The 23375-nt window shown below is 43.5% G+C and overlaps 1 protein-coding gene across 2 annotated transcripts in view; it reads right to left on the reverse strand.

The window, feature by feature from the left end:
- The window catches only part of tenm3 (teneurin transmembrane protein 3), an 810020-nt gene that overhangs the window by 86231 nt on the left and 700414 nt on the right, over window positions 1-23375 (reverse strand). For both annotated transcript variants that reach the window (XM_085275827.1, XM_085275828.1), the window contains 6 exons: window positions 16824-16943; window positions 14351-14434; window positions 13457-13581; window positions 5392-5647; window positions 4447-4548; window positions 3914-4108 (listed from right to left, as the gene is read on the reverse strand). In XM_085275827.1, the coding sequence (XP_085131953.1) occupies window positions 3914-4108; window positions 4447-4548; window positions 5392-5647; window positions 13457-13581; window positions 14351-14434; window positions 16824-16943 (882 nt within the window). The remainder of the gene's footprint in view (window positions 1-3913; window positions 4109-4446; window positions 4549-5391; window positions 5648-13456; window positions 13582-14350; window positions 14435-16823; window positions 16944-23375) is intronic.

Here is a 23375-nt window from a genome sequence, read left to right on the forward strand (position 1 = left end):
CTTTCTTTAATCGGTAAGATTAACGTTGTTAAAATGAACATCTTACCAAAATTTTTATTTTTATTTCAGTCAATTCCCTTATTTTTGCCGAAACAATTTTTTGTTTCACTGGACAAGATTATTGGTTCTTTCATTTGGGGAGGGAAGCCACCTAGGGTCTCTAAAACTTTGCTGCAGCGATGCAGATTTAGTGGAGGACTTGCATTACCTAATTTTTTAGTCTATTACTGGGCCGCTCACATCCATAAACTTTGCTACTGGCTAAAATCTTCTGGTTCGTCGTGGTGTAAATTGGAGCTATCATCATGTAGGGGCTCTTCTTTACCGGCTTTGCTCTATTCCTCTTTACCCGTGAGACCCTCTCTGTACACTGATAATCAGGTGGTTCTTAACACACTCAAAATCTGGTTTCAGTTTAGATGTCACTTTAATTTTGTAATGCCGTCTTCCTCGGGTCCTCTAAGCGAAAACCATTTGTTTCCCCCTTCACTTTTGGACTCGACATTTTCAGTGTGGTGTGACAAGGGTATAAAACAGTTCAAACATTTATATGTGGATGGTGTTTTCGATAGTTTTCCCAACTTGTCTTCTCGTTACAATCTCCCTGTTACCCATTTGTTTCGCTATTTTCAAATTCGAAATTTTGTTGCTAAGTGTTTCCCAAATTTCCCCTCTTTACCTCCAGAACAGCAGTGGGAAACTACGTTATCATTTGTTCCTCATCACAGAGGAACCATTTCGAAACTCTATGATGCTATTCTGTCTTTTAGTAACCACTCTAATGTTAAGCTTAAGCGTACATGGGAAGAAGAACTGGGATTTCGAATACATGAGGAGTCTTGGGAACGGGCTATAACGAGGATACGATCTTCCACCTCCTGTGCTCGTCTTGGACTTATTCAATTTAAGGTCATACACAGGGTGCATTTCTCTAAGTCTAGACTTTCTGAATTGTATCCAGAAGTGGAAAATAAATGTGATAAATGCCATGGTTCTCCTTGTCACCTTAGCCACATGTTTTTTCTGTGCCCTGAGCTAGAAGGTTTCTGGACAGGGTATTTTGCTATTATGTCAACTGTTCTTGGGGTAACTCTTCATCCTTGTCCTCTGATTGCTGTGTTTGGGATTCCTGCTCGCTCACTTACACTTGATTCCACACAAAGGGATATTATAGCCTTCACATCCCTATTAGCGAGACGTCTAATATTGTTGCATTGGAAGTCTGCTAAGTATCCTACTATTTCCCGGTGGCTTAAAGATGTCATGTTTTTTTTAAAACTTGAAAAAATTAAATATACGTTGAGAGGTTGCACAGCCAAATTTTTTCACAAGTGGCAACCCTTTATCTCTTATTTTGCTAGTCTAGAGGTATTGCCTGTTTAAATCTACTTTTGTTACTGTTATATTCCTCTAATATGTTTGATGTTGATCTGTGTGGGACTGGGGGGGGGGGGGGCGTTGTGTTTTGTTTTTTTGTTTTTTTTGTTGTTTTTTTTTCATATATATATATATATGTTAATTTACTTAGGAAAATTAAGAAAGGTTGATTGTATTTCGGTAACTGCAAGTACTGTTTTCTTTTTTCAATAAAAATATTTTCAAAAAAAAGAATTGGTAAGTTTGCTTTTAGTGCAGAGACACAATATCAACCAAAATTCAGAAAAACACAGTGATGTAAGCATTTGGCTCCCTACCCCTGAATTCTGGCTCGCACAGATGGGCTGTGTGCCCATGTGGCACAGATGTAACAGTAAATTACTTACAGACACTTAAACTTGTGTGTCTAAAGCACACCTGTCCACAAAATCAGTTTCTTCCATTCCGACCGCTCCACCACCGTGGGCAAGACGCACGAGAGACGAGACTGCACCAACCATAAGACCAAGATGGTGGTGAAAAGGTAACAATTATTCCGATTGGAAGAAATAGAAAATGTTTCATCAGTCAATCATCAGTCACTCCGTGCAAGACCTTGGTCTTAGGAGATGAGAGTGAACATGTGGTGGATCAGCCCAAAACTACACAGTTAATGGTCTAATAGCAGTTAGGACCATGGTCACCAGGAACATCATTGGTAACACTGAAATCTTGCAGCACTCGCAGTGTCCCCCTGCTTACAAAGGCACAGGGATAGTTCCACCTTTAGCTTGACCGTGAGAAGGCTTGGGAGAAAATGCTGTGGTCAGATGAAGCCAAAATCCAGCTCTCTGCCGCCAACTCAACCCGCCATGTTTAGAGGAAGAGAAATTACCCAAAGAAGAGCATCCTCATAGGGATGCCTCCCTGAGCAGGGATGTGCTTTCCTCAGCCAGAACGCTAACGTGGGATTGGATGCGTCCTGCAGCATGACAGTTATCAAATGTACCACCAAGGGAACAAAGGGAAGAAACAGAGTGGATGTAGCCAGTCTCCAGACCTCCGTCAAGATCATTTCATATACTTGATAATTACATCGTTCATATAAAGTATTCTTCTACATTTCTGCTTCATATTCGGTCTCTCTTCATTAAATGAGAAATTAAAAACTTTCATTTCAAGTGAGCAAAATTGCAAATTGATCTGTATAAATCTGTTGCAGCTACTGCAGCTGAACGCATGACATTTATAGAGGGATGGAGAGAAAGCTCTTAATACGGGAATGATGTATAGATTGTTTTGCCTTTTAGGGGTTTTACAATATTAATGTAATAATTAAATAATTAGTTTGTCCACAAACACCAGGTAGATCTGTTTTCACCGTTCTTCAAATGAAATCCCCACATGTCCGCGTGGCTACAGTCGAAGCAGTTCATGCTCTGGATTCTAGTTTTGACTGCCGCACACAGGTACTCATCACCATCTGTGCCCATGGCAACACACACTAAGAATATGTCACATTTTTTTATATCACCAGCGAGATTTTATTGAAAATGGTCACAAGGTTCCTCTCTCTGTGACCTGCTTCACAATTTAGCATCTTTAGATGATATTTATTGGATAAAATCTCAGGAAGGAGTTTGATAAAGTACAGGGCAGGAAGTTTGAACAAAAGGACAATTAAATAATTGAATTATTGTAGAGGAAGAGCATTATAGTAAAGAGTCATCCATGGGACTGCCAGGCAGAGAAGCGTGGTTCATCGCTCCACAGAACACCTCTCCACAGCTACAGAGTCCAGTGGAAGTGTGCTTCACTCCACGTGACACATCACTTGGTGATGCAAGGCTTGGATGCATCTGCTCAGCCATGGAAAGCGCACTGTTCTTCAGCTAATCTGAAGGTGACGTGCAGTCACGTGACTGTAGTGCCCGACTCTGCAGAAAGCCTCCTACCACACTCTGTGCTTCAGCGTCCACTGACTCCACTTTGTGAGCTTGTGTAGCGTACCGCTGCATGTGTGAGTCGCTGTCAGTCCCAGTCGATTCCACTTTGTTACTGATGCAGCAGTCGAGCCCCTCTCTACTGTTAGGACTCTTATTCTATCTGCATAGATACCAGCTAATCATGACAACAGATGGAGGCAAAAACAGAAAAGCATAAACCTTTGTCCAGGCGAGAGATGGATCTGCTCTTTCTCAGTTTTATTGTTGAAAACCGAAACTAATGGGAACCAGATGAGGTAACTGTAGCATGTTACTAACGGCTAACAGGGCCTTTTTCCTGAGTATTTGTCAGAGAGTTTGGATATATTAGTCCAAACAGAGTTAAATCTAAGTTAAAAGCATCACAGGTGCCTCTGGCCATGACAGGTCTACACATGATATTTAAGAGTTTAATATTCTGCACAAGTGTGAGACACTATAAGATGATCACATGCAGAAATAACATTAACACCAAAACAACACAAGAGAAATAATAATTAGAATAACAATAGTTTACTGAATGAAAGATTATGTGGAACTTCAGTGCTGTGGTGACACTTTCACACTCTTACCTTCCTCACAGTTCTCTCCCTTATAACCAGTGTTGCAGATGCAGGCGCCCATTATGCAGATACCATGTCCTCCACAGTGGATGTCAATACACTGGTTGGCTGGCACGTCGCACTCGGTACCTTTCCAACCACTGTAGCACTGGCAGCGTCCACGAGAGTACTGACCGTTACCGCTGCACAGCACCGGGCAGGACGCTGCACCAGACACATGCATGAACGGAACAAGTCACACTTACTAAATCACCCAACAAAGGCAGTAAGATAATTGAACCCTCGAGTTCCCATCAAGCTACGTACTGTGTAAACAACTAAGATGGATTAATGTTCAATAAAATGCTATTCAGTTATAAAGCTCGTGCCCTATAAACACTTAGTGTAACTTTTCAATCATTCTTGATTGATTAAGGAGCAGAGCAGCTGAAAACATGCAAAATATTTAAAGTCTTTGTCATGGTCAGTGTCTCCTTTGCTAAAGGTAACGGGGGATCATGCAACAATTGCTTCTTCCCTGTAGGCGAGGCAGGATCGTTTACCTCGAGAGCAGTCGGGCCCCAGGAATCCTGGGAAACAGTGGCAAATCCCCGAGAGACATTCACCGTTTCCATGACAATTGTGAGGACACTCCATAATCGACTCTGATTTAAAGTGGGAGAGAGAGATTATTTAAAGACATACACACACCAAACTGTGTGACTGCTCTTCTGCTATTACCATAGTTACAGCCAATTAGTCCAATCAATGCATCCAATCACCACAACCGCTCTTTCCCTCTCTGCCGTGCTTTTCTTTGCTCCTTTGCTCTAATTAAAACTGCACACACGTGTGCCAGTGAAGGTTTTCACAGCACACTAGTATTACATTAAATATTGGTCTTTTATTGAAAATCACATCCAGCCAATATAGTTGCAGGTCGCTTCAGTCTCACCAGGTTTATCTGCCAAATTCATTTATCGTGCCTGCATTTCCCTAAAAAGCCCATTCAAGGTTTCTAGTATGTTAAACAAAGACAGAATAATCCTTTTTACAGCGCTAACCCTAACAGACGATTATGTAAGTGGTGCATAACCACAACCAGTTTGGTTAAAAAGTAAAACTGGATGAAATGTTGTTGTCATTTACATGTAGATTATATCGTGACTGATGTTCCCTCACAGAAAGTTCTGGGCTTGAATCTGTTATTCAACTGTCTGTGTTTTCACTTCAAACTCATTTTTCGAGATAACTTATCAGGGAATCGAATGCAGCTTTACTCAACGTTGCTTCGAGTTAAGATCGAGTTGTCTGTCACGTTCCAGATAACCATGAGCTCCAGAACCTGCTTTGATGTTTCTCACTATAATTATTGTTGTTATTATTAACAGTAGTAGTAGATTTGAATTTCTGTAACAACAAGCTGGTAGCACATACGTTGAGCACATGCTTTGAAGAGGTGCACTCACTCTTACAGCAACGTCCCAGGAAGAACAAGCATGTCTCACCTATGATGATGGTATTGTAGGAGACTTGTTCTGTGTTTCGTCCATCATTGTAAAACGCCAGGTGCCAGATTCCAGTGTCCAGGTACTGGATGAACCCAGCCTCATGCACATTCACGGAGCGGATATGTCGGGGGCCTCCCTCAGATTCTTCTTCGAAAGAACCGGCTAGACGTATGTGTGCTGCGTCGGTGTCACTCAGTGCTCGTTTGTCTTTCGAAATAAGTCGACTACCATCCAACAGTTCCACAAAGTCATACTGGAAAACAAAAAAGCACAATAATGCAAACATCTTATTTTCCCCAAGGTTTAGCCTAAAGTTTCAGCTATGACAATCTAACCACTGTGCTCTTTGAGATTTAGAGGTGATGCTCAGCATGTCCAGTTTCTGTCACCCTGCACAGTACCTGGATTCTCCTGAAGGGCCAAGGCCTGGCAAGGACAGCAGTGCAGGTCAGTGTGACAATCGAGTGGTCTTTTTTGGCCTCTTACTGGCTTTGTTAGGCAGTGCAGTGAGAACACATCTTACTAGGGAGCATGGTGACCGTAAGGTTTCACATCGCAGAGCTACATTTGGTCAGTCAGCATTTTCCAGCTTGCCGTCTGTGGAGCACACTTCCAACCGAAGTCAAACATCAGACCCTTTACAGTGAAGGTCAAAGTTTAGTTAAAGGCAAATCAGAGCTGTCGTCATTTTAATGAATGATTTTTTGTTGTTGTTTTTTATTTATTTATTGTCTATTAATTGTAGTTGTATCCATGATGTATTTTAGTTTTATGAAAATTTATGTTCTATTGTAAAATATGTGCATTGTGATTGTGACAAGGGACAATGGTTGAAAATGAGCAATAACTCTAAACTTATTTGCGTTACATCAGTTTTGTCACGGTCCGGGGCAGCGGCCGTGTGGAGAGCGGAAGGAGGACTCAAAACGCAGCACTTATTCAGGTGTGAGGGTGATTTATTGATAATATCCAATATAAAGTGGGGATGGTAAAACAGAACTAAGGATGAACTAACTGGGAGAAACTACACAAAGAAATAGCAAACCTGAGCATGAAGGGAGAACAGCAGGGAGAGCACGCAGGGGATTACACCAGGTATGAAGACAGACGACGCGACGAGGAGCAGAGGAAATCACACACTATAAGTACACAAAGAGACACTGGGAAATCACACACAGGTGGGGGAAACAGCTGGACCTGATTAACCTGACGAGACAGGGGAACACTAACACCAGGGACCAACAGAGGGAGCACAAACCCAGAACCCAGTGTCTAAAATCCCAAAACAGCCATGAATAATAATGAAAGTAATAACAATAAAGAACATAAACATAAAGTCACTGAGTCATGGCCGCAGGACCATGACAGTACCCCCCCCCCTCAAGGGCTGGCCCCTGACAGCCACAGAAACACACCACCAGACCCGGGCGGGCGGCAGGGGGCCCAGGATGGAGGGACCGGGCCATGACCAAAACGAAGACCCCAGAGTCCCAAACAAACGTTCACAAAACTCACAGGGGAGCAGAGTCCGAAGCACAGTTCAGGCGGCCGGCCACGAAGAAGGCCGTGGCGGCGCGTAAAGACTTCGGGAGGCCGTCCACGAAGAAGGCCGTGACGGCACGCAAAAAGTTCAGGGGGCGGACCGTGCGGAAGGCAACGGCGGCCGCTCAGGCGAAGAGGGTCCGGGGGCCGGCCGTGCGGAAGGCAACGGCGGCCGCTCAGGCGATGGCGGCCGGCCAATAGCCTAGCCGGCGGTCTAGAAAACGGCCGTTTAGCTCCAGACCCAAACGAGGCTGGGCCAGGCGAGGCTGAAGGCACGGAAGCCGGGGCCGCAGCGGGCGAAGATGCTGAAGACGCTGCTGCAGGCGATGGTGCGGATGCTGCAGACACGAAGGCTGGACCAGGCGACGCTGAAGCAGAAGCTGAAGCCGGACCAGGCGAGGCTGAAGCTGGAGATGAAACTGGGCCAGGCGTGGATGAAACCGGGCCAGGCGTGGATGAAACCGGGCCAGGCGTGGATGAAACCGGGCCAGGCGTGGATGAAACCGGGCCAGGCGTGGATGAAACCGGGCCAGGCGAGGATGAAGCCGGACCAGGCGATGAATAAGCTGTAGCTGAAGCCGGGCCGGGCGAGGACGAAGCTGTAGCTGAAGCTGGGCCAGGCGAAGCTGACGCTGTAGCTGAAGCTGGGCCAGGTGAGGATGAGGCTGGACCAGAATCAGGCGAGGATGAAGCCGAGGATGAAGCCGGACCAGGCGTGGATGAAACCGGACCAGACGAGGCTGAAGCTGAAGCTGAAGCTGGGCCAGGTGAGGATGAAGCTGGACCAGAACCAGGCGAGGCTGAAGCTTCAGGCTGAGGCGTGGCAGTAGCAGGTGGTAGCGCTGCAGGTGATGGTACTGCAGGAGGCGGCGCTGCAGCCACAGGTGGAGAAGCAGCCACAGGTGGAGAAGCAGCCACAGGTGGCCGGACGGGATCCTCGGGCCCCCCAGCCGACGTGGCAGTCAGTGTGGCACGAGGCTGGACGGGCTCCTCGGGCCCCCCAGCTAGCGAAGCAGGAGGCTGGACGGGCTCCTCGGGCCCCCCAGCGAAAACAGCCGCAGAACCAGTGGGCACCGGGGCCCCCGGCACACATGAAACAAAACCAGTAGGCACGTGGGCCTCTGGCACACATGAAACAAAACCAGTAGGCACGTGGGCCTCTGGCACATATGAAACAAAACCAGTAGGCACGTGGGCCTTTGGCACACATAAGGAGGGCTGCAGCTGCGCAGAGCACTGACCCTGCTCAGGCAGTGACAGCCCGGTGCAGTTCACAGCTGGCATCTTGGCCTCCAGGGGTCCAGAGTAAGCTGAGGGCAGAAACCCAGCCTCTGGGGAAGCCCCGGAGTGAGCAATAGTCTCTAATGTAGCCAGCTTTTGAGGAACAGGTCCGTAGTGAAACAGTTTGTCTCCCTGCTCAGAAACAGCGGTGGAAAAACAGTGTGAAAATTGTGGCTTAAGGGAGGCTAATGGTTGAGCTACAGACTGGGAAGCTTGTGGTTGGACACAGAACTGAGCCGGAGAATGGCAATAAAGTCCTGGCTCAGAAGGAGCGGCAGAGACACAGTCTGTCAGTTTTGCAGCGGGTTTGTACACGCCCACTTGGGAAGGATCCGTTACCACGAAGGTAGGTAAGCGATCCGTACAGTCTCCCATCCCGCTCTGAATAGCCCCAGAAAACAAAGTCCCGGAAACTGGGGAAAGCAATGCATCCCGCTGACTCACCGCATCGGGCTGCTCGAAAGTGAATGCAGACGGGGGGTGTAGTCCAAGGTCCAAAAGGAGAAACTCCCGCTCCCACGGACATAGCGAGCCTAGAAGCCATGGGAGACCGGTCACCAGACGCTGTAGCCGCCTCTCTATAGCGCGCTGGGACTCCCCGCCCGGGTTTTCCAGCCACAGGTCAATAAGCTCCTGTGTGGCATCGATGAGCGTCTCCCGTAGCTCCCTGGACGGGTTAAGCGCTGCTGGGTCCATGTTGTGGTCGCGTCGTACTGTCACGGTCCGGGGCAGCGGCCGTGTGGAGAGCGGAAGGAGGACTCAAAACGCAGCACTTATTCAGGTGTGAGGGTGATTTATTGATAATAGCCAATATAAAGTGGGGATGGTAAAACAGAACTAAGGATGAACTAACTGGGAGAAACTACACAAAGAAATAGCAAACCTGAGCATGAAGGGAGAACAGCAGGGAGAACAGCAGGGAGAGCACGCAGGGGATTACACCAGGTATGAAGACAGACGACGCGACGAGGAGCAGAGGAAATCACACACTATAAGTACACAAAGAGACACTGGGAAATCACACACAGGTGGGGGAAACAGCTGGACCTGATTAACCTGACGAGACAGGGGAACACTAACACCAGGGACCAACAGAGGGAGCACAAACCCAGAACCCAGTGTCTAAAATCCCAAACACAAACCATCCCAAAACAGCCATGAATAATAATGAAAGTAATAACAATAAAGAACATAAACATAAAGCCACTGAGTCATGGCCGCAGGACCATGACAAGTTTCATGTTTTGCACTTGGACTATGTTAGACTGCACTGTCCCTTTAAATAAAACACATGCAGAAAGGACAGAGGTCAGCCTCGAACCCTGGCCAGCCGCTCTCAGCCACACAGCCCACTGAGCTAAACCGGCCACGATGCTGTCACATGGTCTTAGGTGAATCTTAAATATATCACCAATTAAACTCTGAGTATTCACATGACATAACAGACGTCTATGAAATTCGCTCTGTGTGTAATGGACCATTTCACAACAACAGTAATAGAGAAAACAATGAGTGAAAGGGGAAAACTCCCTTTTACAGGAAGCAAAGTCATCTAAAGTGCTAACACTGAGCTGTGTGACTGCGTGGATTAGTCCTCTGACAGAACACAGAGATGTCGTCATTAAAGGAATAGTTTAGTGAAGAAGCTTATATTCATTTTGGACTACGATTTACGAAGCACTTCACTCACTTGCAAAGTTGCCTGTGAAATATTTATAACTTGAATCAGAATCAGAGAGTCGGAGAGCAGCTGCCTTAGGCTGCCACTAGGACGGCGCCGTCGTTCCTGTGTTGATTTGATGCGCTTTTCTGAGCATTTCGGAAATTTGTTGAAAGTAGAAAAGTCAGACGAACTAGGGACGACGACAAACTGTCCTAAATGTTATAGTAGTGAACAGATATCAGCTGCAGCCACTGGTTCAGTGAGGTTTCATTTTCAGGCGTAAAGATAAAAACATCAATATCGTCTCAGTTGGAAACATATCATGTCGTCCTTTGCCTACAAAATCTCATCCCAGGGTCATGACCTACATTACCATGGCAACTATTGCACACATACACCACAATTAAATGAGTCAGCTCTGTATGTTGAATGCATAACATAGCTTCTAACCTTTTGACAGATGCCCTTTCATCTATATTTACATTATAAATGAAGGTTCCTCTCAGTCCCTTTCAGACATGACCGAGCATAAACAGAAACAGCCACATGATATGTGCCACCTGTAATTTTCTCATCATTTATTGAAGTATTCTCCAGGCTTCTTGAAGGAGATTCCAAGGTCCGTCTTTGGATCTCGGCTGCCTTTCTTTCTGTTCTCTGTCAGAATGATCGCACTTCAATAATGTTGAGGCTGACACTGTGAGAGGCCAGTCCAGTACTGCAAGCTTTCCATTGTGTGTTTTTTCTATCCGAGTATGCTTTTACTGCACTGGCCGTGTGTTTGGGACCATTGTCATCCTCAAACATGAAGCCATTGCCAGTCAAATGGTTCCAATTCTAACCAGATCCCATCGACACCATCAGGCTTCAGCGAACAGTCGATGATCAGCTGAAGGGCCAGATGCAGCTCTCAGGTCCTGTGTCAGGCCTTTACTGGAGTTCAGCCAACATAACAGAACAATCTGGTTATGTACAGACTCTGCATGTTCCATGTCAGGATAATGTTTTAGGTCAACATAAACAGATTATCTTCTCTTCTGAAAATTCACCAATGAGATATACGCCATGATTCAAACCCTAACACCAAGGCTGCCGAACCTGGTCCCCGAGCACTGAACCTGCTCTGACACTTCCTCTCTGTCGTTCTGCTCCCCTGAGGCCTTCAGTGGTGAGTTAGGTCACTCTCTCTTGAAGGTAATCTGTTGTCTAAATGAGTTCCTTATCCTTTCCCAGATGATTACTTTTTAATTAATAATTAGTAATAGTCTTTAGTGGGCTAAAACTTACTTAAGGTCACATCCCATTGAGTCAGCTTCCTTCTCTGACTTTAGATACGTTTGACCAATAGAGGAAAATTCACTGGAAAAATGAGCAAAGAAGCAGCAACTGTGAAAGAGCTTCAGAAAGACCAGAGACGCAGCAATACCGAAAACATTCAGCCGAACTTTGTTTTGTTTTGTTCAAAAAATGTTGCTTTGTTTTTGTTTTTTACAAATGAGTCACGCAGATGCTGGAAAATAATGTCAGGGCACTACACTAACTTGTTGCCACGGTTGCACTGCTATGCCTAACTTTTTTTCTTAGGCGCACCCAAAGTTTTCAACCACATCGCTTAACACAGCAGTTCTACATGTGCACTTTTGGGGGAAATTGCTGTCTATGCAGACAAAATTGATTTGTAAATGATTTACTAACAATCTTGTCAACACAAAGTTCTTTATTTGGAGTGCATTTCTAGAAGAAAGACAAGTTACTGAATGGGTGCTTGTGCTTAAAGTGCGTTGGCACTCTTTGGCAATATTGCAGACAATGTTAAACTCAATCATCACATCGGCTCCTCTGACGGCCTGTTTGGGGGAGGAGCCACTTGGGCAGTGCTATCGCAGCCACTTCTGTCAGGCCTAGGCTGCTCACTACGGCTCACTAGGGCTGGGTATCATCACTGATTTCTACAATCCATTCGACCCCGATTCACAAGGTCCTGATTCGATTCAATTTAGCCTCAGACAGTCAGAAATATTATAATTCTGATCATTTATCAGTACTGATACACATGAGACTTCATCAGAGGTGTGAACATCACAGCAGATGCGTTTGTGTCAAAGTAACTGAGGATAAAAGAGAAAAAAACATGAAGGAGACTTTCCTGGCCTGGCTTTTTATTGCAGATAAACTTAAAACTATTCTGCAATTTTGCATCATTTTAAAACAACGGTAGACTGATGGGTAATAAGTACATGAATGATGCCGAAAACAGAGATCTGAGACGGGAAGTACAGAGAGAGAGAGAGAGAGAGAGCTGTGCATGAAGTGCAAAACAGCAGAAGTCAGAGGGAATTCATGACGAGGTTTATGTGAAGCGTAGTTTGGATCTTCTTTTGCTGCTGGTTCAGTGAATTTTGGTTGGAAAGAGACAAAACCTGCAGCATCAGAATCTCGCGCAAAAAAGCCGTAAACACAAAGCGCGGACCGGACGCATCAGAGTCAGCGAGCTGTCGGCTTTCAGCCCCGACGGCGTGTCCGTGTACGGGCCGTCGGGTGAGAAAGCCGCGAAACAGAAAGCTGATTCTGATGCATGGAGGTCCGCTCTGTGTTTACGTCTTTGTGTGGAGTCCGTTACCTGCCCTCATGATGGTTGTTGAAATAGTTTTGTGAGCTTTAACCTGAGATTCTGGCGTTTCTGGCAAAATAAGTTTATATTTAAAAGTCGATTCAGGATTTAATGAATCGATATCGCTTTATTCAAGCTACTCACCTCTCTCTCATATCATAGAGGTCCCGCCCCTGACTATAATAATAATAATAATGGATTGGATTTATATAGCGCTTTTCAAGGCACCCAAAGCGCTTTACAATGCCACTATTCATTCTCTCTCACATTCACACACTGGTGGAGGCAGCTACGGTTGTAGCCACAGCTGCCCTGGGGCAGAATGACAGAAGCGAGGCTGCCATATCGTGCCATCGGCCCCTCTGGCCAACACCAGTAGGGTAAAGTGTCTTGCCCAAGGACACAACGACCAGGAAAGAGAGCCCGGGGATCGAACCGGCGACCTTCCGGTTACAGATATGCTTCCCAACCCCCTGAGCCATGGTCGCCCCACGACTATGTCTGATTGGGACACACGACAGGGGCATGATGTGTGTCAGTTGTTGACCACACGGACTTTCAGAGACTTTTTTTTTTTTTTTACTGGAACAGCTGGTTGCACTGCTGCTACCAATTTTTTTTTTTTAGTTGCACCATTGAAATATTTGGTCGCACTCTAGAGCCCTGAATGTTATTAACAATGAAAGGATGGACACAGAGGCACAGAGGATATATTAGCAGTCTCTTAAAAGTCAATGCTGACTGCCAAATGGCAAAAACTTGAACCTATGTCATCGCACGACAACGTGAAAATCACTCAGGTGTCATTTTCTATCACTGCTGTTTGAATCAATGATTAAAGCTAGACATTACTTCATTAGTACTTCAAATGGTGAAAATATCACTTCATGCACTTTTTCCACTCTCCAATATGTTGGTGCAGTAGTTCTAAAGTAGTCCTGGTAACATTTGCATTCCCGTGTTACCTGTGTATGTGAAGGTGGTAGGCCTTTGCGTCCATACACACCAACAAGAGCATCTCTCTGGACGGAAATGTTGAATTTCAGGAACTGTGGTTGGTCGATATACAGCTGGGACCTCCAAAACACACCTTGAATAAAGAAACAGAACAACATTAACGTCAGTGATTTAAATATTAACACTCCCCAACTGACTTTCAGAAATGCCGCCTTCTCAGTGTTAATTGTCTTTATAAAAACAGTGTGATTTGTTATTCATTTCCCATCGACTTCTGTTTCCTGCAACTGCGTGTGGTGTTGTAGCACAACAAGTTACTACTGCGTCTTATTCATAAATATGTGGCAAAGGAATTCATTTCAAGAAAGCCGTTTAACCTTTAAGGCTTATTACTGTGACACACTCGAAAATAATGTCAGAAGTGAAAACCAGTAAACAAAACTAGTGATTTCATTCACAGTGCTACAGATGCAGAGTTCCTCACATGTGGAATATTTATAACTCATCCTCACAATTTAGATAATGAAAGTCTTTGGACTGTGAAGCCAGAGAACCCACGCAAAGGCCCCGGGCAGGTGGGGGTATTGAACTCAGGACCTTGTTGCTGTGTGTAACAGTGCTAATCGCCACTGTGCTGCCTTGTTTGCAAGTATAGTTATTATAATATGATTACGTTCCTCTTTGTAGTAGATTTAAGTAACACACTCCACTGAATTGTTAGAATCTCTGCCATCACTGATATAACTGATTAACAGAAACATGGAGGTGAAACACAGAAAGATTCCACTACACGACGTAACAATCCTACAAACTGGTGTGGGGTGTTGGAAATGTTACACTGAGTTTACAGAGTATTAATCACAGCAGATCCCGACACAGGTGCATTTGTGTACACAGCTCACCTGCAGGTATATCTTGTATGGCTCGTCTCCCCACATCCACCTCTCCTGTGTCTATGGTGTTGTTCTCTAGAAAAAGCATCTTACCTGCAGAAGGAAAACACATCAAACTGAATCCATGAGATGCTCTAAAAGCCACCATCATGGCTACGTAGGAAGAACACTGTCCATCATCGACATCGGAGATAATACCAGTGCTTGTTAGAGAGCTAACAGACACTGGAGACAGGTTACATTGGTTGTGGTACTTCACTACAGAAAATTCACTGCAGAAGAAATGATTATGTTTGGTCAGTTGAAAACAGTAAGTAAGTGAACATATAATAACACTCAGAGATTTCTTACAGGTTAATTAAGGTTTTCTTTTGAGTGAGTGCAAAGTCACGAAAGAAAACAAAAGCTGAACCTCAGAAAGTGTCGGCACGCTTACGTGGCTGATCCCTGTGGTTAACAGTTATATATGTAAATGGTAACTGGGCTGGTTCTTTTCTACTCTTGCAGAGCAGGTTGTATAAGCACCTTGGATGCTTTATACAACCTGCCTCATTCACTTTTGCTATGTTTTTCTGTGCTTTCTATCCAACATTCAGCCTACAGGAAACGCAACAAAGAGCAACTTGGGGTTAATATGTTGCTCAAGGATGTTTGGCACACAGACTCGAGCAGCCAGGAGTTGAACCACCACCACTGCTTTGATTAGTAGATGACATGTTCTTCCTCCTGACCTGTACCCCATACCTCACACAGAAACTCCAGTGTATGTCATGCTTTTAAGAGGGTAAAGAATAATCTGCAGGTATAACATCTGGAACAATGAAAGTGGAATTTGTAGAAAAATCTAACCAGTTAAAGTAAAAACCAGTTAACCTGGAACACCTACCACACAAACCATTAAAGAAACGACTGGGAGGGCCATAACAACAAGGACAAACGTCAATGATGCATGTTTTATAGAATCGACACCTTACTAAACGTTGACAGAATGTATTATACTGTAATGGACGGGATTATGAGTTAACTTGGCTGTTGTGTTATTAATGTTATTGTGTTCAGAACTGCCACACTGTTAAAGCAAAGACGCCCTTAAACCTGCAACAATGTGATTTACTGAATGTCCTTGAATGTGTCAGTCGTGGACTGTGACACTAACACTAACTGATACTGAGAAAAGGTTCCTTCACACAAAGGAATCATGGCACACACACCTGTTTGTGTTTCTTTAGCTGCAGTGTAGTTTGCAGAGAGTAGAGCTAGAGTGTGTTCACCAGCACTGGCTCAGGTGTGTCAGCAGAGTGTGAATATTTACCTGTGCTATGCATTAGCTGATATGACATGCTGCATATAACACAAAGACGCAAACTATTATTTCTTATGTGAGAAAGACTCCCACCCCTGACGTTTCTGTAGTTCTCCTCACTCTTCCTGTGTATAACAGCTAACACACAGGAGTGGAGATCTGCTTTCCAACACTGCCATTTAACTCATTCTTTGCCTAAATCGTTTAAACCTGTTTAACTCTTTCTTTCTTTTCTTTAACATTATCTGTGACTTGTTTTCGACTCATATCCCTGCACATATTTAAACTGTTGTAAGTTTAAAGTTTGGGAGCAAACTTTTTCCAGCAGAAAGGAAACATTTATAGTCTTTCTCTGTTTCCAAACAACGATTTCAGAGCCCTCACAGCTTTCAGTAAACATCCTCCAACAGTCGGTGTGTGCTGCTGTTATCTCGCTCATTTTAAGTTTTATTCAGCACTGCTTTGTGGTGTGAACAGAAGGGATGAGCAGCGAGAAAAAGAAAAGAACGAATTGAGAAAAAAAGGCAAGAAAAGCTGAGAAAATGAAGACATGAAACTAAAAGAGTCTGACAGGCAGACAAAGAGAGAGAATAACCACAGAACAGAAAAGCTGCACATTTAACAAAAGCGTGACTGGCAGGGTGAGGTCAGCAGCCGTGGCTTTAGTCCTACATCTCTGTTACCTGTTACACTCATTTTTCTTTTACAATACTTCTCTGGTTTCTTTGCAATGCTGTTAGTCACTGCCTTCAAAATAAGTTTTCAGACTGCATAACTTAAAAACAAAGCATGTTATTGATGTGAAAATCTGTTTGGTTTGTATCTGGTTGCTTTGAGTTGTACTGTCCATTTCCTGTCTTCTGCCTCGAGTCCAGAGGGACTCAGAGCAGGGTCACTACATCTCCATCTTCAAAAAGCCAGTTAAGGGTGTTGTTCAAGTCCAACTCAGTGTGTGTGTGTGTGTGTGTGTGTGCCTGCCAAGCATCAAAGTGATATCAAACATCAGACTCTGAAAAGGGCTGGAGAGAAACCCTGACCTCTGAGAGTGAGTGGCAGATTATAATATGTGGTAAACTCTGAAGGCTATCCTGGGCTCCTGCGTCCAGCTCTTTTCCACAGCTTTTATTGTTTTTAATGTCAAAAGAAAGGGAAGGAAAAATTCTTTAAGCAGGGACTCACTGTTGTCTGTAGACACTATAAATGTGTTGGGTGTTGTGTCTCTTCCTCCACCTCCATTTTCAAAGGCTCCGTATCCCTCACTCTCCTGAAGCTGCCAGTTTAGACCAAACAGGTGCATGGCTGCAAAGAGGAGCAGACGAACAGGGGGGCAAAATGTTTAGTGTTCAGCAGTAATCTATTAGACACTCAAATATGCAAGCGAACACCAGTCTAACCATTCGCTCACCTCCACACACACACATAAACAAGCATCAGGTGTGTGTTTGTGTTAAAGCATCAGACAACTTTAGACATCAAGCTCATCTCCTGCTACATCTCAGTTGAGAAATAAGTAGGATAAAAAGTGAAACGAGTATCCACCAGCTACAGAAACATCCACAACCACACAGCTCATCACAGATCTCAGCTCAAACTGTTGTTCACTCCTACAGGACAAGGAGCCTCAGAATTATGTTGAAACAAAATGAGCAAGCGTGTCACATGTTTCAGATCACAAACAAACCTGACTAACACTGAACATGCAGTTTTAAATGAAAATCAGATTTATTAAGTGAAAAACAATGGACCTGTCTCGCCCTGTGTGAAAAAAGAATTGCCCAATAATAAGTTGTGCTGCTGGCAGCGAGAAGAGTAAGTGTTTGCGATATGGATTTCAACATCCCCGCGGAGGAATGTTGTCCATGTCGTCTTTCTATAAAATTGGAGGGTTATGAGAACAGCCTGTTTAAGGTCACGCCAGGTCATCCAGATCCTGAAGCAGCAAAGCAACAGCAGCCCATCATACTACGACCACCATATTTGACCTTTTTATGGAATGCTGTTCATTTTGCACCACATGTAACAGGATGCAAACCTTTCAAAATGTTTAAATATTATGCCATAATTCCACAGAATAGTTTCCAAAAAGTCTTGTGGATCATGAACACGTCTGTGTGTTCCTTTAGTCAGCAGAGGTTTGTTCTTTGGAACTCTGCCAGTCTTTATCTCAACCTTGAATCATGAACAATATCTTATCTGAGGCAAGTGAGAGCCACGGTTCTTTGATGTTGGTCTGGGTTCTTTGATGTTGGTCTGGGTTCTTTGATGTTGTTCTGGGTACTTTGATGTTGTTCTGGGTTCTTTGATGTTGTTCTGGGTACTTTGATGTTGTTCTGGGTTCTTTGATGTTGGTCTGGGTTCTTTGATGTTGTTCTGGGTTCTTTGATGTTATTCTGGGTTCTTTGAGGTTGTTCTGGGTTCTTTGATGTTGTTCTGGGTACTTTGATGTTGGTCTGGGTTCTTTGATGTTGTTCTGGGTTCTTTGATGTTATTCTGGGTTCTTTGAGGTTGTTCTGGGTTCTTTGATGTTGGTCTGGGTTCTTTGATGTTGTTCTGGGTTCTTTGATGTTATTCTGGGTTCTTTGATGTTGTTCTGGGTACTTTGATGTTGGTCTGGGTTCTTTGAGGTTGTTCTGGGTTCTTTGATGTTGGTCTGGGTTCTTTGATGTTGGTCTCGGTACTTTGAAGTTGTTCTGGGTTCTTTGATGTTGGTCTGGGTACTTTGATGTTGTTCTGGGTTCTTTGATGTTGGTCTGGGTTCTTTGATGTTGGTCTGGGTACTTTGATGTTGTTCTGGGTTCTCTGATGTTATTCTGGGTTCTTTGAGGTTGTTCTGGGTTCTTTGATGTTGTTCTGGGTTCTTTGAGGTTGTTCTGGGTACTTTGATGTTGGTCTGGGTTCTTTGATGTTGGTCTGGGTTCTTTGAGGTTGTTCTGGGTACTTTGATGTTGGTCTGGGTTCTTTGATGTTGTTCTGGGTTCTTTGATGTTATTCTGGGTACTTTGATGTTGTTCTGGGTACTTTGATGTTATTCTGGGTTCTTTGAGGTTGTTCTGGGTACTTTGATGTTGTTCTGGTACTTTGATGTTGGTCTGGGTTCTTTGATGTTGTTCTGGGTTCTTTGATGTTGGTCTCGGTACTTTGAAGTTGGTCTGGGTTCTTTGATGTTGGTCTGGGTTCTTTGATGTTGGTCTGGGTACTTTGATGTTGTTCTGGTACTTTGAAGTTGTTCTGGGTTCTTTGAAGTTGTTCTGGGTTCTTTGATGTTGTTCTGGGTTCTTTGATGTTGGTCTCGGTACTTTGAAGTTGTTCTGGGTTCTTTGATGTTGGTCTGGGTTCTTTGATGTTGTTCTGGGTTCTTTGATGTTGGTCTGGGTTCTTTGAGGACGGGGACAAACACTTTTTCTTAGCCCTGTATTTTCATCTTTTATTTCATTGTTCCAGTTTCTGTTTGTTTCAGAGGGTTTAGTCCTCCTGCGTCTTTCCCCCTCTGTTATATAATTTTATGCCTTTCCCTGTTAATGGTTATTTAGCTCCTGTTTTATTTTGGTAGTTTATTTACCCCCAGTGCCTTGCATTTATTAGCTGAAGCTATTTTTTCTCCCCTTATGAAACATTTTGTTATTTGGATTTTGTGTTTTCTTCCTCATTTTTAAAATACAGATAGTTTTTTGTTTTATTCCATCTGTCTCAGGGTTCCTTTACCTGTAACCGTTGTCTTGTTGGCCATCTCATTGTGTTGGACTTGCCAAACAATTCAAAACATCCTAGTACACAGGCAACAGTTTTTCAATTCAACAAAAGTCTGTAAAGATGACTTCTAGATTTAATTATAGACATAAAAAAGTTGTAAATTTGTTATGTATCTGAGGAAATCTGTAGTGCGGGATTAATTTGATCCAGATCAAAATACTTTTTCTATCATCAAGCCCATAGATAATCAGATGTCTGTCTGAAAGGAAACCCACACTCAGCCAGGCACATAAACTATTTTTACAGTATCGCAGTTATCTTTTCATCTCCAATAAGTATGATGCACATGAACATGGAGTGCTATTTATAAAACACTTCACATTTTTGATTGACAGCTTTATTTTGAACAAATATAAATAAAATGAAAAACAAAATACATTTAAAAATAAAAAAGAAAGCAGAAGTTATAAAACACACAAACAAACATTAAGTTCCCATCAATAACTCTATCTACATGCTCCAAATGGAGAACGACGAATTCATCTACTCTTTTTAATACTAGTTAATAATTTACCAATTAGTGTTCATAATCTAGACACACATAAAACACTATCACACTTGTGATACCTTGTAAAAACAGTCTTTGCCTGTGTTTTCTAAGCACTTTGACATCCACAGCTTATCTTGATGTTTGTGTTTTCTCCTAAATAGCTTGATTGGATAATTTGTTATGACACAAAAATGTAAATACAACAATGTTATAACAATTGTATCATTAGCATCTTTTTCATTATTTATTTCACTTCTAGTCTCATTGCACATTCAGAGCAGTTGTTTTTACAAGCCACATTTATTCAAACTTAAACAGCACTTTGTGTCTGTCAAGCTCACCAACAAACAACAACTTTGAGCTTCAGTATGTCCAAGGACACTTTAACTCTCACACAGGACCAGGTAAAGACTAAACCACTAACTGGCAGATTGTTCTACCTTCTGAGCTACAGCCACCACGTCACTGCTTCAGACTACATATCACATTTAACACTTCATATATTTAGTGAGTTAGAGGATCAATAGGGGGTCCATGTCCCTCTTTCGGACACTCCCATAGGGCTTAAATCTGGGACTCGCAGCCAATTGCTCTTAGAACTGAAGAACCTTCTGGGATGAAACGCCTTCAAGAAAACTTACAGAAGTTCAGACGATTTTCTTTCCAAGCTCCTTAGGCTGAACAACACCTTCATCACAAAATACAGGTAGCTGCTTTAAAAACAGAAAGGTTAACAACTAATATAATCTGTTGATATATCCTGTGTGACAATCTTAAGCCAATTTTTTTTTCCAGAGCTATTTTTTTCTAGGATCAACATTATTGTGACACATGACATTGTTCTAATAGCAAAGCTCCACCTCTATAATGTCTCTACTGTCTGGAACTTAAAAGAATTCGTGAATATCTGATTTCTGCACTCTCACTGTAATACATATTACAGTGAGTTGTGTCAAGGACCAATTACTGATTTAACATGGCAACATTTATTGAGAGAAACCCCTGCTGTGGATCCTCCTACGACGCTCAACACACACTAATGCAGTTATTCTGCACACACATAGACAACCATCTGCCTCATTAAATTAGAGCCCTGCTGTGCTAGCCTGTTACCCACAACCCCTCATAGTGAGCCATGAGCAAAGGGTCATGGGAGAGTGCTGGCTAATCAACAGCAGCCTGAATGTGCATGTGTCGGCGTCTGTGTGAGTCATAAGGTAAGAGGATAATGGCGAGGGCAACGATCATGCGAGAGCGAAAAACCAGTAGAACAATCTTGTGGATTTAAAGGTAGATTCAATCTAAAAACTATACATTCATCCATCACATGGTGTCAGCAGCTTTCTGCTACCAAATATTTCATATTATTTAGATATTTTATATTACCTTTGTGGAACTGACAACATAATGAGAAGAGTGCAATAGAAACTTCATTGTGGAAAAGTCTGCAGCATGAAGAAGACTGACTACCCCAAAGCAGACCAGGGCTTCACTCTGAGCCCAGTTCAGCCCACCCACAGTGACAGCGGCCACGCTGTCTCACCTCTAATGTCCAGAATATTTACAGAGGAAAACATTTAACTGCTGGTCTGTTGTAGTCACAGTGCTGTACGCTCATGTGAAGCTGGTTAAAATGAGCAATCCCCTCAGGTCAGTGCTCAGAATGTATAACAACTCTATGTCAGCAGGTGTGAGCACATTTCTCAGGAAGCGTAGTAAGCTACAGTTTACTTCTGAATCTTGTCCAATTAAGTCTTTATCACCGTGTCCTCTGAAATCAAGGCTCTGTCGTTGAGCTGTCGTACATGCATGGTCAGGCCTTCTTGGCAGTTTCTTTGTCTTTTAAATCCTGTTCTGTTTGGCAGCATTTGCAATCAGAATTATGATCTGGATGCACAGTTGTGCCAAAAACATTTTGCTTTTCCAAGATTTTATGAATCTAGAGGCTCCTCTTTTTCTTTTATCTGTTTATTGATTGATTTCTATCAGTGTTCTTCCAGTCACTACATTATATGTATAATATAATGTCATATAATAAGACAATGTAATAATATATTGGCTTCGCTTCATTGGCTCCCTGTTAAATCCAGAATTCAAAATCCTGCTCCTCACATACAAGGTCTTAAATAATCAGGCCCCATCTTATCTTAATGACCTTGTAGTACCATATCACCCTATTAGAGCACTTCGCTCTCGCTCTGCAGGCCTACTTGTTGTTCCTAGAGTATTTAAAAGTAGAATGGGAGGCAGAGCCTTCAGTTTTCAGGCCCCTCTTCTGTGGAACCAGCTTCCAGTTTGGATTCAGGAGACAGACACTATCTCTACTTTCAAGATTAGGCTTCAAACTTTCCTTTTTGCTAAAGCATATAGTTAGGGCTGGACCAGGTGACCCTGAATCCTCCCTTAGTTATGCTGCAATAGACATAGGCTGCCGGGGATTCCCATGATGCACTGGGTGTTTCTTCTTCACTCACTATGTGTTAACAGACCTCTCTGCATTGAATCATATCTGTTATTAATCTCTGTCTCTCTTCCACAGCATGTCTTTATCCTGTCTTCCTTCTCTCACCCCAACCAATCACAGCAGATGGCCCCGCCCCTCCCTGAGCCTGGTTCTGCCGGAGGTTTCTTCCTGTTAAAAGGGAGTTTTTCCTTCCCACTGTTGCCAAAGTGCTTGCTCATAGGGGGTCATATGATTGTTGGGTTTTCTTCTGCATGTATTATTGTAGGGTCTACCTGACAATATAAAGCATCTTGAGGTGACTGTTGTTGTGATTTGGCGCTATATGAATATAATTGAATTGAAAATTGACAATGGCTAAGCTGACAGGAAGAATAGAAAAAGGGAAGTTAGGAGAAAATATAATAAAAGGATAGCACACAAATAGAAATGCACAATGTAATGTACCAATGCTGCATCTCTAATAAAAACCAAACAGAAGGAAAAAGAACATATAGCACCTGGGACGCAGAAATATGAAAATGCACAGAAATATAAATCACCAATCTTCTTGTTGTGTGTGTGTGTGTGTGTGTGTGTGTGTGTGTGACTTCACTGTGAGGGCTAACTGTTTTTAAGCCAGAAGAAACCCACAGAGAAGTCTTATGGAGAGCTACAGGGTGACCCCTGCAGGCTGAGCTATAGAAGCCTGTTTTGCCCCTTGTACTACCTACAGATACTCACGCTGAAAATCAAGACGAAGAAATTATGCAACTTGGCAGCCGAAAACTGCACTGTAACACAAAATAGTACTCAGTGATTTGTGTGGCCCCCATGTGCAGCATAAGGGCTCCGAATGAGATGACAGATGACATCCTGGGTGTGGGGAGGGTTCTCCTCTCAGGGGATCTGGACCTGGGCATCAATGAGCTGCCTGCATGCTCTCGCCACATGAAATAGTCATTCACCAGGAAGAACCTAGGACCGACTCTACCAGCATAGGGTCTGACAATGGATCCAAGGAGTACAGCCGGTACCTGATGGAAGTCAG

Source organism: Mchenga conophoros, linkage group LG6 (genome assembly GCF_057382185.1).
Source record: "Mchenga conophoros isolate Kocher_MC1m ecotype Shallow Benthic linkage group LG6, M_conophoros_male_GT1.1, whole genome shotgun sequence".
In the NCBI taxonomy this organism is placed as follows: Eukaryota; Metazoa; Chordata; class Actinopteri; order Cichliformes; family Cichlidae; genus Mchenga; species Mchenga conophoros.